At 41.6% G+C, this 13,920-nt stretch overlaps 1 protein-coding gene and 1 pseudogene across 14 annotated transcripts in view; both read left to right on the forward strand.

The window, feature by feature from the left end:
- Positions 1–13,920, forward strand: part of KIAA0753 — a 60,229-nt gene extending 46,309 nt beyond the window's left edge. For 9 of the 13 annotated variants that reach the window (XM_082370593.1, XM_082370596.1, XM_082370594.1 and 6 more), the window contains 3 exons: positions 2,737–2,857; positions 3,358–3,582; positions 12,395–13,920. In XM_082370593.1, coding sequence (XP_082226719.1) covers positions 2,737–2,857; positions 3,358–3,582; positions 12,395–12,512 — 464 coding nt within the window. In that variant the 3' untranslated portion in view covers positions 12,513–13,920. Of the gene's footprint in view, positions 1–2,736; positions 2,858–3,357; positions 3,583–12,394 lie in introns of those variants that run through there. The other 4 variants (XM_082370598.1, XM_082370599.1, XM_082370590.1 and 1 more) reach the window with 4 other exon arrangements.
- LOC309617896 (small ribosomal subunit protein eS1 pseudogene) lies at positions 8,374–12,384 on the forward strand (annotated as a pseudogene). Its single transcript has one exon. The product of its transcript is annotated as a small ribosomal subunit protein eS1 pseudogene (transcript).

Below are 13,920 nucleotides of genomic sequence, written 5' to 3' on the forward strand. Positions count from 1 at the left end.
AATAAAAGTTTGCCTATGGTTTGAGGTAGAGGTTGAGGTTCTTTTTTTTTTCCACTAATGGATATCCACTTGTTCTTGCTCTGTTTGTTGAAAAGACTTTCACTTTTCTCTTCCACTTTAAAAAATTCATACATATGCGTTTTGGCTGCAGTTGCTAGGCTACTATCACAATTTGAGCTGGGAAGTGTTACTCAAATTCTCTTTGACACATGCTTATCGGTTATTACTTTACTCAATGAAAGGAGGAAAATAAAATGTGGTTAAACGTTACCTCTAAAGGAATTTCAGTACTATGAGTATTAAGAGAAGTAAAGGAAATTGTGGATATAGAAGGTTTACAACAGCAGCTTATGTATATATACTTTTTTTAGAATATGAGTTTGGGGTATTGTCTTAGGAAAAGTATTCTCCATGTCAAATTTTGACAGAAAGATGAGCCATCTAAACACAATACAAATTTGTTCCTTTTGTCTTCTGTAATTTTTCCAGCGCTATTCTTTGTTCATGTCGTTCTCTCTTTCCCCCAGCCCTACTCCAGCTTCCATTTTCATCATCACATGACAGCTGAACCATTCTTCGAGCCCCGGCTCGCGTGATCCTACTCGGCAGTGCTTTTCCTGGTTTTCCTGGGCTGGAACTTTGCTCCCTTCCTGTGAACTCCCATAGACTTTTGGCATGTCCTACCCTGTTAGAGCTCTTTATCTCTCCCAAAGAAGCCACAGAATCTTTGAGGCCAGAGAGTTTTGTCATGTTCAGTTGTGTCCCAACTGTACCTAGCATGGGCCTGGCACAGGGAGGACCCTTCTAATCATTGCTTAGTGAATCAGTGGGCATCTTTTCGTAAGGAAGCAGAGGAGAGGGAAATGTTGAAGGGCGACTGTTTCACTGATGGTTTGGCCAATGGCCACAGTCAGGTTGCATCATGCAGAAGACAGCCTTACCAAGGAGTCGGTGTTCTCTTTTTCAAGGACAATTTAAACTGTTAGTCACTATCTCTGACTCTGCTAGAGTCTAGGTATGCATTTAAAAGGAGCTCTGTAGAACACCAGGAACTGAAATGAATTTTTGGACACGTTAAATCCAGAATCATGAAATCCTCATAAGAACCCTCTGTTTCTAATTGTTCTGATTGTATGTTCAGTTGCATCACAAAAACCAAATTTAAAGTGATTTTTGAATTGTGCAGTGTCGAATCTATATCTCTTATCTTCTCTTTTCTGAAATCAATTGAAAATTGATTGTACTCTCAGTAATATTTTTACAAAAACTGACTTATGCAGTATTTCTGAGTGTAAAAAATCATAAGCATATAAATATGTGAGTCAGAGATTCTACATTTTTTTATTAGTTACCTATTTTATACATATTAGTATATATATGTCAATCCCAATCTCCCAATTCATCCCCGCCACCCCGCTTTCCCCCCTTGGTGTCCATACGTTTGTTCTCTACATCTGTGTCTCTATTTCTGCCTTGCAAACCGGTTCATCTGTACCATTTTTCTAGATTCCACATAAATGCGTTAATATATGATATTTGTTTTTCTCTTTCTGACTTACTTCAGTCTATATGACAGTCTCTAGGTCCATCCACATCTCTACAAATGACCCAATTTCATTCCTTTCTATGGCTGAGTAATATTCCATTGTATATATGTACCACATCTTCTTTATCCATTCATCTGTTGATGGGCATTTAGGTTGCTTCCATGACCTGGCTATTGTAAATAGTGCTGCAATGAACATTGGGGTGCATGTGTCTTTTTGAATTATCATTTTCTCTGGGTATATGCCCAGTAGTGGAATTCTACATTTGAAATGCATTTAAAATGATAAATAATCCAAAACTCAAAAGAGCTGTCAAGCCTGCAAGGTATAGTTAATAAGTTAATGTTTTGACTATCATCATGCAGATTTTTCCAGTGAAGCCCAGAGACAAATTAAATCAGCTAATTAAGTGTTCAGGTGTGAGTGGTTTTTTTCCTTCTCCAGTAATCAAATCACTTAAAGGTTAAAAAACAAACCCAACGGCTTAAGACTCCTCGGAATGGGGGCTGGATCCTAATGGAACCTGGCTTTGCACAGACCTCTTCAAAGAGTCTTCCAAAGAGCTGACAGAAGCTTTTAAACAAGTTCTTTATTTCTTAAAACTGACTCCTCATTGGTTTGTTTCTCGGTAACTTTTATTTTGTTAAGGACAGTCCCCTTAATATTACTTATTTATTTATTTTTTGGCTGCATCAGGTCTTAGTTGCGGCATGCGGGATCTTCTGTTGCAGCATGTGGGCTCCTTGCTGCGGTGCGCAAGCTTCTCTCTAGTTGTGGCACGTGGGCTCTCTAGTTGTGGCGCGTGAGCTCCAGAGGGTACAGGCTCAGTAGTTGTGGCGCTCAGGCTCTCCCGTTGTGGCATGCAGGCTCTGCACTTGTGGCGCACAGGCTGAATTGCCCCGCAGCATGTGGGATCTTAGTTCCCCGACCGGGGATCGAACTGGTGTCCCCTGTATTGCAAGACAGATCCTCAGCCACTGGACCACCACGGAAGTCCCTCTTGGGGACTTCTAAATTCCCCTTTTCATTTAAAACAAGGGCACTTTTTTCCCTTTGCACTGCTAATGCAACCTTTATGCTTAAGAGATGTGCCCATGACTTCCTCACAGGTTATTGGCCACTAAGACAGCTCTGATATATACACCAGCATTTCTTTATATGCAGTCATTTTATGCTTCTCCTTTTCTAGACCAAAAAATCCCAGCAGTAAGTGAAAGGTGTCTTTCTCCTCATCCAATCAGGATCACAAAGACAGCAGCTCGCAAAGACCCAGATGTGAACATCGTGTTAGAAAGGCCCTGCAATGGCACGTAAGTGGTAACGAGACTGTCTGATTTCATTGTAGTTGGTTGCCTTTGATGTTGTTAGATTTCACATTTCTTCAGTTACCACAAGACAGAGAGAGATTCTTCTTTTGACCAAGATCTTGACAAACTCCAAGATGGCCCAGTAAAATAGTAGTGCTTATAAGATGGGCATTGAGTGTGTTGCATCTTAAGGATCCTTTCAGTAACATTTAGCTGGTTTTTACGATTGAAAGCATCACACTGGCACAGGTGATTGTGCAGGTAATTACTGCAAGATCTGCTTTAAGAATTCTTTTGTCCATGGGACACATGTTCCTCCTGTGTGGAGGGTTAGTCCGGTGTAAAGGAGAAACAGGGAGTGGTGATAAGATGTTGCGTATTGTTCAGTGTGAGGAAGGGAAATGAAGGTAAACCTTTGGCTGTCAAACCATCAGGGTGAATTAACAGTTTACCCTCGCTTGCAGATGATTTTGAATGCTCTCATCATTTTTATTTGCTCTCAGTTCCCTAGATGAAAGTGTGGGAACAGAGGAGAGACCGGAGAAGAGAGAGACTCCCCCCCTCTCCCTTTCAGAAGGTGCTCAGCAGAGGGAAGGCCGAGCTGCCCTCTTTGTCCCGCGGGGCATGCGGCGCAGCATCAGCGACTACTGCCGCCGCTTCGAGCAGTACCTCCGAGTTATTGCGCACGAGGCTGTGGGCGCCTTCAACCCGTGGCTGATAGCTGAAAGGTCAGTAGAAGGTTTGTGCTTTGTTGAGGAACTGGGTGCCACGTGTCAACTTACGGAAAGGCTGGAGAAAGGCCTGGCCAGGGTCTCAGGCCGTGCTTTTGTGCCCTGGAGTTCCAGTGGCTGCTTTGGGGCTAGCGAACAGGCTTTTTCTGCTAAATGCCTTTCTTCAGGGAGAGGAGATTGGAAAACGGCATGGCTGATGGCATCCGAAGGAGCGTTCTGCAGACTCCCCTCCTTAGGTAGAGGCACAATATTCAAGTCAGGACGGGTTTCCTGTTGCTGTTACTGAGGGCCGTGTCGTCAGAGAACACAGATTATTACTGGGCAGGAAACAGTTATGATCATGAAATCTTCTCGGTCGGGACAAACTTAACGCTAGGAGCAGCAGGCCTACAGACTTTGCTACACTTAACCTTCTCCTTCTGGCTCTCACCTCCCCTGAGACGGGGAGTTTTGTGCAGTCAGAAAACAGTCCCACTGCTACTAAATATTTGAAGAATGGGTAGCCTTCTTTTACGTAAATAGTTAATTGAACGATGTGTGCAAATTCCTTCTTTTAAAATGGGGCCCAAATTTAAATTCTTCATGAGTATCACTTTATTACATACATGCAGATAATCTTCATCATTGAGCCAAGCAGTATACCATGATTACATTTCTTTCTTGAACAAGTTTCAAACGTATTCCAGGAGTTAATAATTGCCTCTTTTTAATTTGCTTATTCTTTTATGTATTTATTATCGTTCCCCACATACTAGCCAACACATCTGAACATAATTTTCCTCATGATCAGATATGTTGATTAATCTCTGTTTCTCGCCTCCACCCCCCACTCTTTGTCCTGAGGCCCTCTTTCCTTCTCTCTCAGTCTGGCCCAGCCGCTTTCTAGGTCTACAGTGTGGTGCTTGTCCTGGGAACCACACTGAGTGTGGGATTCTCCCTCGCATGTTCGGGTCCTTGTTTTCTGTTTGCACGTGTCCTCCTCTTTCTTGGTTTACTCTCTTACTTTGATGGAGCCTATCCTGCTTTGTGTATTAGAGGACATTTCTTAAGACTTAACATGTTTGAAGGTGTCTATCTTCATACTTGATTGATGATTTGGCTGGGTTTTAAATTACTGGTTTATTACTTTATTTATTTATTTTTGGTTGCGCTGGGTCTTCATTGCTGCGCGCGGGCTTTCTCTAGTTGCGGCGAGCAGGGGCTACTCTTTGTTGCGGTGCGCAGGCTTCTCATTGCGGTGGCTTCTCTTGTTGCGGAGCGTGGACTCTAGGCGCACGGGCTTCAGTAGTTGTGGCACACGGGCTCAGTAGTTGTGGCTCGCGAGCTCTAGAGCACAGGCTCAGTAGTTGTGGCTCACGGGCTTAGTTGCTCCGCGGCATGTGGGATCTTCCCGGACCAGGGCTCGAACCCGTGTCCCCTGCATTAGCAGGCGGATTCTTAACCACTGCACCACCAGGAAAGTCCCAAATTACTGGTTTATTTTTTCCAAAGAATATACCTTCCTTTTTTTGTGGGGGTCAAGCAGGGATTGTCAGGTAGCTGCCAGGAGCCGACGTGGAGACCCATCAGTCTAACTGCTTGTTCTGCAGATTCTCAGCCAGTTGCCTCATTTCCTACCAGATCCTTCATTCCACTTTCATGGTTCCTGGTTCTCTTACTTCCAGAGTCTTTCTGTGAGACGTGTTTTGTGAGACAGATCAGCTTGCTTTTCCTTGGCGTCTCCCTCTATGTACCCTTAGGTTTCAGCTTCCTCTGTATTTTTCCTCTGTACTGCTGAGTCAATTTTGATTCTTCCGTGTGCTTTTTATCTTCCGAAAATCTTGGACATTTCTCATCTAGTTTTGTCTTTTTCTCATTGTAGATTTATGTGTTCATTTAACTCCTTTTATTTTGGTGGGCTTTTGGGTGGGATCAGAGATAATCACTTATGTTCTGTCTCTCAGGTTTAGCCTGAAGTCCTGGGACTTCTCTTATTATACATACCCTTCAAAGCATATGAGACCCTTTGTTCTGTTGAGATGCGCATTTAGTTTCTGGAGAGGAGAGTAGGTACACTTGACTTGCTTCCGTATGTTAACACGCAGTCCTGTAGCATACTCACTGGTTTGTACAGAACCTGTCTGGATTGGTTAGGCTAACTGGCATCTTGGGAAATCCAAAATAAGCTAAGGAAGATAGACTGTTCCTTGTATGTTGTTACCACTTGATTAACGATACATTTTGTTCATAGTTGTTCTGTAGATGTAGGAAAAGCTCTCTCAGTTTATAAGGACTGATAGGTTAAGATGTTGAGGTCAGATCTGTTAAAATATGCCTGAACTTCACGGACGTTCTCCTCTCCTGTCCTTGACCCTCAAGTGGCAGCACATCTAAATATTCTAGCTCTGTTTTTGATCTCTCTTGTTTTGTTTCTTATTTGAGTGTTCCAAAGATGAGAAGTATATTGATCAAATCTTGAAAAAGTATCCAAAGACAATTGACTTCATCTGATAGCCTGTTGGGTGAGGGAGAAGTAAGCTGAGTTTTTCTCTTTCTTTTAATGTCTCCACTCCTCCCTCCACGTGGAGAAAAGCACTGTTCTGGTGGTCAGATGGGGCAGGTGATATAAACTGGATGTAAATAAAAGAGTGATTCTGGAAGGAAAGGCTTAAGGTGATAATGCTTTTAATGAAAGCAAACTCTTAAAGATTCCTTGTTTGAAAAACAAATCAGGAGACTTCTGGTTGAAAAGGACAGATTGAACATATGATTTATCTCTACTCTCTATATCCCTAGCCCACTCTATGCCACTGAAAGACTAAATAAAAGGCATGAAACCATAAATGACAGCAAATAAGAAATAGCAAGAAAATTTTGGAAGCCATGAAGCAGTTAGACAAATGGCAAGTGACTTAGCAGACCAGAGAGAGCCAAGTGCCTGATGAGGGTGGAGCCAAGACCCTAGCTGATTTGTGCAGAAGAACCTTGGTAAGACTCAGGAATGAGAAGCACTAGATGCATGGGTCCAGGGGAGTCAGAAAGTAGGAGGCTTAGTTGAAACTCTCATTCTTGAATGTAGCAGATTGCTGAGAGATCCAGACATTTGCTGAAAACCATGAAAGCTACATAGGCTATTATAACAGAGAAAACATCTGAATAATAGGAGTTCCAGAATGTGAAAACAGGGAAAAAGGAGGAATGGAAAATTATTGAGGAAATACTATAAGAAAAATCCCCAGAAGGTTGTTAGTCTCTGGATTGAAAGGGTTCGCCAGTTGTCCACTGCGAGTGAGTGAGTGAGTGAATAACTGAATAAATAAACAGAACAGAACACATCACGGCACGTTGTTGTGCAAAGGATAGGTGGGCATCCCAGTGTAAGGAGAAGATGACAGAAGGTTCCAGAGGGTTAAAACTGGGCACATTCAAATAATCAGAAATGAGAATGGCATATTGTTGTCAGTAGCAACCCTGCTAGAAGATATTAGAGCATACTTCCCATATTTACCCTAGAATTCTGTGCTCAGCTAAATTATTGATTAAATAAAAGGGTAGAATAAAGACAGTTTAAGGTATGCAAAGTGTCCAAGAATGTAGTTCCCATGCACGGTTTCTCAGTAAGCTACCAGAGGGTGTGTGCCGCCAGCACAAGGTGCACAGTGAGAAGGAGGAAGACGGGATTTAGGGAACTTAAGACTCCAACATGGAACTTCCAGGAAAATGGCAAAAGCTATTTCTAAGAGAATTTTTCAGTGAGCATAGAAAGCAGCTAGTCTAGATTGGAGTCAGGAGGACAGAGGGCTCCAGGAGGAATAGTTTCCAGAGGGGGAAACCAGCGTGAGGAAGGTTAAAAAAGAAGAAGGAAACAGATACATTACCTCATGTGTTTGAATGTATTGGGAGCACCTTTGTATTTCTCTCATAGTTTGGGGATGAATTAGTGATAGGAATACAGAAAGCAAAGCAAGCATAAAAACAAAGTAATCACTTCTGCTTCTAGTAATGACACATGTGGTAATGTGGACCGCCTCTCCCACCGAGGATAACTGTTAATAGAAAGGCTAGATTAAAAATAAAACATATGTGCTTGAAGGCACCAGGAAGTTAACTAGGTAATGAAGAATAACTGGGCCAGGATCCTGAGAAGACAGAGACCCAGGGAAGTTAGCCCGTGTCTGGCACTGGATTGTCGGTTCTGGAGGAAGATGAATGGCACTTTCAATGGCCTCTTCAGATCAGAGGACAGAGGTGGAAATTAAGGGCTTGCCAAGGGCGGGGAACTGGCCTGATGAACTTTGCTCGTTTCTGATTGGGACCCTGAAGGGTGGCACTCTGGAATAAGGGTGGCCCTCTCAGGACTCCACTCAGCTCCACGTCGTCTCACTTCCTGAGATTGCACTGAGGTGATTCTAGATTGTTGCCCCACAGGCACCGAGCAGAAGCAAACTTAACTTTTCTCTGAAGATTTATAATATCATCTTAGGATTGAAATCATTTCTGCAATTTTCAAATTCAGTGTCTGGTATATGGTAAGAAAAAAAGCAGGCAACAGAGAGACATGACAATAACAAGAACAGACCCACAGCAGCTCCACCTATTAGAGCCACTGGGCACAGATATTGGAATAACTGTGCCTACTATGTGCATAGAGATAAAGGACACAATTTAGAATTTTGTTAGAGAACTGGGAACTAAACTAAATCCACGTGGACGTTCTAGAACTGAAAAATACAAATTCTGAAATGAGCAACTCATGGGATGGGCTTAATAGCAAATTAGACACATCAAAAGAAAAAATTAGAGCCTTTTGGCTCTCTGAGCAGCACCATGGCGTCAGCAAGAACAGGAGTCTTATGAAAGGCGGCAAAAAGGGAGCAAGAAGAAAGTGGTTGACCCATTTTCTAAGGAAGATTGGTATGATGTGAAAGCACCAGCTATGTTCAATGTAAGAAATATTTGGGAAAACACTAGTCACGAGAACTCAGGGAACCAAAATTGCATCTGATGGCCTCAAGTGTTGTGTTTTTGAAGTGAGCCTTGCTGATCTGCAGAATGATGAGTTTGCATTTAGAAAATTCAAGCTAATTACTGAGGATGTTCAGGGCAAATACTGCCTGACTGATTTCCGTGGCATGAATCTTACCCGTGACAAAATGTGCTCCATGGTCAAAAATGTCAGACCATGATTGAAGCTCACGTGGATGTCAAGACTACTGATGGCTATTTGCTTCATCTATTCTGTGTGGGTTTTACTAAAAAACGCAACAGTCAGATTCGGAAGACCTTTTATGCCCAGCACCAGCAGGTCTGCCAGATCCGCAAGAAGATGAGGGAAATCATGACCCGAGAGGTGCAGACAAATGACTTGAAAGAGGTGGTCAATAAATGGATTCCAGACAGCATTGGAAAAGACATAGAAAAGGCTTGCCAATCTATTTATCTGTTCCATGATGTCATTGTTAGAAAGGTAAAAATGCTGAAGAAGCCCAAGTTTGAATTGGGAAGACTCATGGAGCTACGTGGTGAAGGTAGTAGTTCTGGAAAAGCTACTGGGGACGAGGCAGGTGCTCAAGTTGAGCAAGCTGATGGACATGAGCCAAGGATCTGCTGAAAATTCAGACTTTTAATGGTGACAAATAAAAGATCTTATTTATGGAAAAAAAAATTAGAGACTTGGGACATAAGACAGAAGAAAATATCCAGTGTGATGCACGGAGACACACAAAAAGATGAAAATAAAGAAGAGAGGATGAGGGACATGGAGGATAAAGGGACGAGGTCTAATATCCATGTGGCTGGAGTCACAGAAGGAGAGGAGAGAGAGAGAATGGGGCAGAAACCACATCCATAGAGAGAACGGCTGATAACTTCCCCAAATAACAAAAGATATCAAGCCGTAGATTCAAGAAGCTCTAAATGCCCCAAGCAAGAAAAATAAAAGAAATCCATATGTAGCATATCATAGTATTGTTGGAAAATGAAAGACAAAGAGAAAATCTTAAAATCAGCCAGAGGAAGGAAAAAGGAGAAACAGAAACAATGGAAGCTGGATGACCTGGTGTATTTTTTAAAGTTCTAAAAGAGAAAGCTACCAATATGGATCTAAGCCCAGTGAAATGTATTTCAAGAAGGAAGGCAATAAAGGTTCTAAACAAAGCTGAGAAAATTTATTACCAGTAGACCGTCACTATAGGAAACATTAAAAGGATATTTTTCAGGCAGAGCAAAAACAGTCACAGATGAAAAGTCAGAAATAGGGGAAGGCATGAATTAAGAAAAAGTCAACATGTAGGTAAGTGAATATTGACTGTATAAAACAAAAAACTGATGTCTTATGGGTGTGTGTTTGTATGTATATATACATCTGAAATACATGATAAAAATAGCATATGAATTGGGAAGGGGATAAATGGAGTTAGTATTCTAATAAGGTTCTTGCATTGTCTGGGAAAATGGTAAGAATATCAGTTAATGTTAGACTTTAAGTCAAGGATGCTTATTGTAATCTAGAGTGGCCACTAAAAGAATAGTCAGAGTGTTTAAAATCCAAGTTAATAGTGAGGAAAGAATGTAATTTAAACAATCACAAAATCCTACAAAAGGCAAGAAAGAAGAGAGAACAAATAGACAAATAGAAAGTATGTAGTATTTTAGTAGTAGAAGCTCAAATATATCAGAATTACATTAAGTGAAAAAGAACTATACACACCAATTAAAAGACGAAAGATTGTCAGATTAGCCAAAATAAAACAGCTGGGACAGGAATCGGTGTAGAAGGGATGAGAGAAGGGGAAGGACACTTATCTTCGTTTACCTCTTTTGTATAATTCTGACTTTTGGAACTGTTAATGTTTCCTATACATCCCTCCAAATCATCAAGGATGGGGGGGCAGTGGAGGTTGACCCTAAATTGGAATACAAAAAGAAATATGACACTAACTGTATTTCCAAGAAATAACCATACTAAAGGGATACATGCAGATAAGGCCTTGTCTGAGTTACTTTTGAATGCAGTATTTTGACTCTGTACCTTCTCGCTAAAGACAAAAATACTGTAAACACATATTAGATTCTAATAAGTAGGTTTCTTTTACCCAGCAGCATGGGTTAACAATTCTAAAACTACTTTCTCTATATTTTAGGGTTGATCAAGTAAATAAGTATATTGTGAATAATGAGAGCCAGGTTTCTGGGGGAAGGCTAGAATGAATCCCGTGTTTTGAAGTGGGATTGGAGGTATTATGAATTTATGGGTTTTGATAGATATAGAAATAGACATGGGGTGTGTGTCTATGTGTCTGTTTGTCTGTCCGAGTCTATCTGCTGAGAGGGCCTAGAAGCAATGGCACACTTAGTAGCAATGAGCACACTTAGTACCCAGATTTTGGTTTCTAAATACTCTTCTCCATGAAAAGGTACCAGGACTCCTTGGAGAAATGGCCGATTCCAAGATTGGGGCTGGGAAAATGTAAGATGAGGCTGAAACATCATCTTGTGGCAGGAAGGAAGTGTTCAAAGCATGATGGGGACATGTCAAGAGGACCTGGGAGCTGGCTTGAAGGGGCTCCTACTGGCCAATCTGGGACACTTTGAGTATCAAAATAAGTAATAATAGAAACAGATTACAAACTGTTGAATAAAATAAGAATGTGTAAGACCAAGCCGATATAAACACATAAATAAGTAATAGAGAAGTGAAAGCTCTTCCGTGTAGTTGGGAATGACAGAATTAGAAAATCAGTGTTGGCAACCCTGTAATAATTGATTCAGCAAGTTTGATGAGAAACAGGATATTTACATAGTCTCAGAGTATCTCCCTGCAATATAAGTATTAATTACAAAGGGAAAATAGTGACTTTACAAGGGAGAAACCTGGCAGATATCAGCGTAACTGTGTGATAGAAATTAGCGCTCATCATAGTAAGACAAATAGATGTATTGAGGGACACAGTAACCCTTCTGGACATTTGTCCCCAAAATGTAGAACCTGAACCTGACAAACCCAAATTGAGGGACATTCTGAAACAAAAAAAAAATAGCCTTTACTCTTCAAAAAATGTTAAGGTCATGAAAGACAAAGATTGAAGAGTGATTCTAGATGAAAATAGACTAAAGAGGTGTGGCCACTGAATGCAACATGTGATCCTGCACTGAATCCTAGACTAGAAAATGTTTTCTTTTAAAGGACATTTTTTGGACAGTTGGCAAAAATTTGAAAAAGGTCTGTAGGTAAGATTAGATAATAGTATTGTATCCGTGTTAATGTTAAGATTTTTATAATTGTATCAGGGTTATTTAAGAGAATGTCCTTGTTTTTAGGAAATGTACCCAGAAGTACCTGAGGGATATCAAGTCTGCAACTTACTCTCAAACAGTTTGGAGGCGGGAAAATGTGTGTGCGTATGGGTGTGTGTGTATGTGTGTGTTGAGAGAAACCTGGAATTTCCTGCCCCCCGCCCCACAGAGAAGGCCCACACCCTTTCCTCTGTCAGGCAGTTGGGCAGCTGTAGGAGGTAGATCTGGATTGGGGCTGGGTTGCAGCTAGTTAGTTTCCAGTCACCTCTGGTTTCAGCCATCTCAAGGGTGAGGTCCGCCTTGTGTGTATGACAGGCCCCTCCCTCTAGCCTGACTTTGGGATCTCAGCACCACCATCTTACTTACTGTCTAGGAAAGCCAGGCTTCTCACCTTGTTTTTCTTCTTTAAAATTATCTTGGCCTTTTGAGTTTCCATTTAAATCTTAGAAGTGACTTGGTAAGTTCCTCCGCTGAGTAACAGAATGGCTCCCATACTTGGCTGTATGTACCTTTAGCTGTGTTGTTTGTCTTCCAGCTTTGCAGAAGAGCTTGTAGATGAAGCTCTGGGGGCCGTGGCTGCTGAACTTCAGGATGTGTGTGAAGATTATGCAGAAGCCGTGTTCACCTCAGAATTCTTGGAGGCGGCTACATAAAGGCTCTCCAAGGTGGGGCCCCCAGTGTCACTGGTGAGGGGACGGCACCACCCTTTCTACTAGCCACAGGAAATCTTTGTCCTCAGCTGTCCATCCAGGCCCAGAAGGTGCTGCCCACTGAAAGGAAGGAAGTGCCAGTGAGGCCATCCTCACTTTGCATCTTCTCATTGTCAGAGCAATGGTTCTGGTAGTTTATGATGGAATGTGTTATATATATCAGTGCCCAGGAAACGTGAATCAATTATGACTATAATATTTTCTGAATGTATAATTTTCCCATTGAAATACCATGTTCATTACACTGGCTCAGTTTGGTGATCAGAACGTTTTGAAAGATAACAGATAAGTCTGTTTCACACAGGGATTCAAGTTGCTGTTGATCTGTGGGTGGCCTTGATGCCAGCACAAGTGCAATTACTGTCTGGTCCCATCACCTGGCTCGTGTTTGCTTCTTTGACAGTTTCCTACCAGGACACCTGTCCTGCCGGGTTACAGACTTGTGTCGAGCACAGGACTTAGTTATGCTGCCAAAACTCTGCTCCATCATTAAGATAGGAACCCAGCAGTTATCTGTGTACAACAATAAACACACATTTCTCTAATTCTCAGTTACTAGGTGCTTCTTCACATTTTGAGTTCCTCAAGTCTTCTGTCGCTGTGGGTTGACACATTCTGATATACAGAACTCTGAATTCAGAGGAAGTTTGAGGACATCAGGAGAGGCCGGCCTTCTTCTGGGGCCTGGTCAGAGGTACAGAGCTCACCCCCTTCTCTGCTGAGGTCACAAGTTGCTGTGTTTCCACACCAAAAAGGAGCCTGTGTGGGAGGAGAAAACAGATCTGGATAGTGTGAAGACCACAGGGTCTCCCCCAAGAAAGGAAGAAACTTTAAGAACCACAATAGCTTGGTCCTCGAACGTCTTATAAGTCATATTTTACCAAGAGAAAAGCCTCTATGTTTTCAGAAACTCTGGATTCAGAAAAAGAAAAGGAATGTGTATAAGATAAGGCCACTGCCTTGAAAAAGTTTCCCTCACTTTTTTGCCTGGGGCTTGGTGAAAGAAATGTGGAGAACGAGTGATGTGAGACATACCCCACAGAATAATGTGAATCCTTTTATAGCACATATAGTGTTGTCATCTGGGATTTTTCTCTGAAGTACAAGTATTTCAGGTGATAATTTAAGCTGCTTGATCACACTTATTTGTGCAAAATTGATTTTTGTTTAATGTTAATGTTTTCCTGCTTAATTTTATATAAACTCAGAATTTAAAAGGCTTCAAGGGAAATTAAAGGTCCTCTATTTGAGGAATTATATACGTACACTTGATAGGAGTGTCTGTTATTGATAATTTGTGTGGCAGTTTTGACTGTGCTCATTTTTTAAATAAACTCAGTATTTTAAAGTA

Source organism: Balaenoptera borealis (genome assembly GCF_965194805.1).
Source record: "Balaenoptera borealis genome assembly, chromosome: 20".
NCBI classification, from domain to species: domain Eukaryota; kingdom Metazoa; phylum Chordata; class Mammalia; order Artiodactyla; family Balaenopteridae; genus Balaenoptera; species Balaenoptera borealis.